General features: G+C 37.6%; 1 protein-coding gene across 1 annotated transcript; it reads left to right on the top strand.

Annotated features, from left to right (window-relative positions):
* Window positions 1–2239: 2239 nt before the first annotated feature.
* Window positions 2240–4223, top strand: LOC130945421 (uncharacterized). The gene is made up of 3 exons (XM_057874142.1): window positions 2240–3143; window positions 3224–3703; window positions 4147–4223. Exons 1-3 carry the CDS (start codon window positions 2240–2242, stop codon window positions 4221–4223), a joined length of 1461 nt encoding a protein of 486 aa, XP_057730125.1.
* The last annotated feature ends 369 nt before the right edge of the window (window positions 4224–4592 follow it).

Here is a 4592-nt window from a genome sequence, read left to right as displayed (position 1 = left end):
AAATAACTCATCATGTACCTACACGGATCAAAGTGAGCATAAAAACCATCAACCGCCTATTAAGTAATCAGAAAAATAAACCTGCTTTTAAGTGCTAATTCACAATATTCATACTAGGGTTTATTCTTAAAAATTGCACTCATCACATGGTAGAATTGGTCATTCAAACATTAACAGCAGCACTCGTATCATTGAATGCTTTGATCATCTATACAGTACAATCAATCAATGAAACAAAGCAATATTTTAGAAGCCAAATGATACAGTTTTAACAAGCGCCAGATGTAAATGTTATTTACCATTATTTACATGAGGCCTGGAACTTATAGGAAATAATGAACGAATTCGTTTTACATGTTGGATAAGGCCCTATAAGCTCCATGCTGGATATGTTCATTTGAAATTCAACATGGCCATGGAAGACGCATCATCATTAGAGTAACTTGTGAACTAAGGATTTGAACTTTGAAGCACTCATTATTACTATGTCAAAATAAAAACAAATGTATTTTTATTTGTTGGATAAGTTCTTTAAGATGTTTTCATTTTTTTTAATATATATATATATATATATATATATATATATATATATATATATATATATGCAATGCTACTTACCACTTGGGTAATTATTTGAGATTAAACGGAATAAAATATCAAAGTTAGATTACTAAGAATCAGTATTTTAAAATAGCGGTCATGGCGGAATGGCGTGACAGGATTTGACCTCGCCGCCATATGTAGGCCACCGCAACGTGTTTATCACGGCGGGGCAAAACGAGCCGCAATTGCGGTGGCGCCATGGCGGTCCGCCATTGAGAATGACGAAAATGACGGGTTTTTTAGGGTTTTTAAAAAAATTTCGAGGGTGATTGGGTAATTTTGCAAAACCCTAAATGAAAGAGTAACCCACGTTCAGCCGCTGCAGTTAAAAAACGAGCATTCCTCTCTGAACGTCCAAAACGGCTCTTTCTCTCTGTTCTCTTTCTCTCTTCTCTCTGCCTCCAATCACAGCCGATCTTAGCCACTACCCGTCGCCGCCCGTCGCCGCCACCTGTTGCCGTTCGTCGCCGACCATCATTGCTGGTGGTCACCGCCGCTCATCAGTCATCACCAAAATTCCATCTTTTTTCTAGTTTGTAGAAGTTACCGTTCCCTTTTTTTCATTCAGTTCACTCACTTCCCTGTCTCCTTCTCCTTCTCTTCCCTCATAAACCTCTCTTCCTCCAATTTTTTTTCCTTTCAGCTCAGTTCATCATGTCAACTTCTAGACCAGCCCGTAATTCTGATGCCCCTGCCTCTACCCCTGTCCCTACCCCTGCCCCTGCCTCTACCTCTGCTGGCCATGTTGCTGGAACTGCTGCTCGTCCTACAGCTGTTGTCCGTGCCACTAGGATTGATCCAGGGTAGAAATATGTTACTACTGTAGAAGAGGGAAATACCAATGACACCATATGTCATTTTTGTGGAAAAATTATGAGAGGAGGAATTACACGGGCAAAGGAGCACTTAATGATTAAGTCTGGGAATGTTGCTGGATATAAAATGGTCCCAAAGGATGTTATTGCTAAATTATGGGAGTTCTACAACCAGAAAAAAAATCGAGAAAGACAAAGTTCTACACCGGCAAGCACTGAGGAACAAAGTGTCAATGCTAGGGAGCTTGATTTAGATAGTTTGGGTTTTGGATTGTCAGAGAAAGATGCTCAAGGAATTGATGAAATTCCAAATCCAACTCCAATGGCAGTAGCTAGAGGGGGCAAGTTCTATGAGAGGTCCAATGGACTTGTTTATGAAAAGACCCGAAACTGCCATTGCAAGAAACAAAAAGGAGAAATTGAGGCAACAGAATATCAAGGAAGCATGTAATAAGGAAGCGGTTCGTAGAGTTCATCGATACATAACCCGGTGGTTCTACCAAGCTGGGATTCCATTGAATCCAGTGAGGTTGAAGAGTTTTTAAGAAATGTTGTGGGCTGTTGGAAGCTTTGGTCCTAATTTACCTACTCCCACTTATCATGCTCTAAAGGTGCCACTCCTTAATGAGGAATTAGAAAACACCAAAGACTTGTTGAAGGGTCATAAGGAACAATGGAAAAAGTATGGCTGCTCTATTATGTCAGATGCTTAGACGGATAAGAGACAATGGAGCATTATCAATTTTCTTGTAAACTTTCCTGCTGGGACAATATTTTTGAAGTCAATTGATGCCTCTGATTATGTGAAGACGAGTGAAAAAATGTTTGAGCTTCTTGATGGTATTGTTGAGGAAATTGGGAAGCAAAATGTTGTTCAAGTTGTAACTGACAACAGGAGCAACTATGTTCTAGCCGGTAAGTTGCTGATGGAGAAAAGACCGAATTTGTTTTGGACCCCGTGTGCTGCCCATTGTTTGGATTTGATGCTTGAAGACATTGGAAAGTTACCGTTAATCCAAAAAACCATAAAAAGTGCCATTTCTTTGGTTAGTTTTACTTATAGCCACTCTAGCACTTTATCCATGTTGAGACAATTCACAAATGGCAAGGAATTAGTGAGGCATGTAGTCACCCGATTTGCCACTTCATTTCTCTCTTTGGAAAGGCTTTATGAGGAGAAAGAAAATCTAAGAAGAATGTTCACTTCGGATGAGTGGGTAAGGAATAAGTTGTCAAGGGAGGCAAAGGGGAGGGAGGCAACAAAGATTGTTATTAGGCCCTCCTTTTGGAATCATGTCAAGTACACCCTTAAGATCATGGGGCCTCTTGTTCAGGTGCTTCGACTTGTTGATGGGGAGAAGAAGCCGCCAATGGGTTATATATATGAAGCAATGGAGAAGGCAAAGGAATGCATCATGAAAACATTTTCTAATGATGTGAGCAAATATTCTAAAGTTTTTAAAATCGTTGACAACAGATGGAATTGCCAACTTCATCATCCGTTGCATGCAGCTGGTTATTTTCTGAATCCGGATTTGTTTTATGATAATCCTCGCATTGAATTGGATTTAGAAATTACAAAGGGATGGTTTGAGTGCATCACTAGATTGGTGCCAAGTATAGCTGTGCAAGAGAAGATATTGGAGGAGCAAACACTATATAAGGCTGTCTATGGACTTTTTGGATCATCCTTTGCAAAATCTCAGAGAAAAAAGATTTCACCCGGTAAGATTGTTATAAATTTTACAAAACTTTATAAATTTAGTTCGATTAAAGGCTTAGACAAATTTATTTTAATTTTTTAGCATTTTGGTGGCGGATATATGGGCATGAAGCTCCAAACATGCGAGACCTTGCTATCAAGATCTTGAGCTTGATTTGTAGTACTTCTGGATGTGAACACAATTGGAGTATATTTGAGCATATTCATACTAAGAAAAGAAATAGGCTTGATCATGAAAGGATGGAGAGCTTGGTCTTCATAAAGTATAACCAACAACTCATCGAGAGGTACAACATTAAAGATGAAGTTGACCCTATTGCACTCAATGACATTGATGAATGTAATGAGTGGTTAGTGGGAGAAATTGGGACTGTCACCTTTCGAGATGATGATAATATGGATGATGATGCTGATTTGGTTCATCAAGATGACAACACATTGAGTTGGAACCTTGTTTTTGAAGCAATGGGAGGACATGAGCCTACGACATATACTAGAAGACAACAAAATAGAAAAAGAAAAGAACCTGCAACTACAAGAGGTGGTGCAAAGGGTGGACCAAGTGGGTCTAAGGCTTCAAAAAAAGGAAAAGAAAAAGCAGTAATTGTGGAAGAGGAAGAAGAACCAGAATTTGAAGATGAAGAGGATTCTGAAAATGAAGAAGAACAAGAAGAGGAGATTCAATTCAATGATACTGATTCAGAGGATGATGAGGGGGTAGAGGGACACGATAATAATCGTGTTAATTTGGATGAATTTGATGAGAGCTAGAATGTAGATGGTTTATAGTTTTTATGTTTTATGTCTTCTATTTTATGGCTTGCTTATGACTTTTGAGTTATGATTTGAACTTGATATTATATTTATTTGCTAAATTTGCTACTATATTTGCTATATTAATTAGATGTTTTATGACTAGAAAGTTGCTTATATAGATAGATTTTATAGTTTATTATATTTGCAATTTTTTTGCATGTTTTTTTTGTACATATATGTATATTTTAGGTAATCAGCCATTTCCGCCATTTTTCGCAACGCCATCCGCTATAACTTTATGGCGAATTTTTGGCTCACCGCCATGAGCCGCCATCCGCAATCAAAAACTATGCTAAGAATAACCACCATCCCACCACATCATATTTGGATTTTTTTTTCTATTATAAAATAAAAAATCTCTTATTTTTAAATAAAAATTATTCTAACTTTAATTTCAAAGATTCATTTTTTTGTTTGCGTTTAGAACAAGTTTGCCGTCTCTTTCGACAAATCTTATCATTTTTACAAAGTTGGTTATTTTCCATGGCAAACTTCATGTAATGTATAAAGTTCGCCGTACTCCTGGGCAAATTTTAAACCGCTTTCTCACCAAGGCTATTCGGTCACCAAAATCACTACTAGTGACTCATCTTTTTTTCTTTGTTTTCATCTTCTGTTTAATCTATATATTGTCT

This window comes from Arachis stenosperma, chromosome 8 (assembly GCF_014773155.1).
Source record: "Arachis stenosperma cultivar V10309 chromosome 8, arast.V10309.gnm1.PFL2, whole genome shotgun sequence".
NCBI classification, from domain to species: Eukaryota; Viridiplantae; Streptophyta; class Magnoliopsida; order Fabales; family Fabaceae; genus Arachis; species Arachis stenosperma.
This window is presented reverse-complemented; position numbering and strand designations above follow the sequence as displayed.

Bases quoted from the DNA above. Each gene is read 5' to 3' on its own strand.
- LOC130945421 (XM_057874142.1), top strand. From the start codon at position 2,240: ATGTTTGAGCTTCTTGATGGTATTGTTGAGGAAATTGGGAAGCAAAAT. The intron at 3,144-3,223 runs GTAAGATTGTTA...TTAATTTTTTAG, and splicing joins GAGAAAAAAGATTTCACCCG to CATTTTGGTGGCGGATATAT. The intron at 3,704-4,146 runs GTGGGTCTAAGG...TGTATATTTTAG, and splicing joins TGGTGCAAAGGGTGGACCAA to GTAATCAGCCATTTCCGCCA.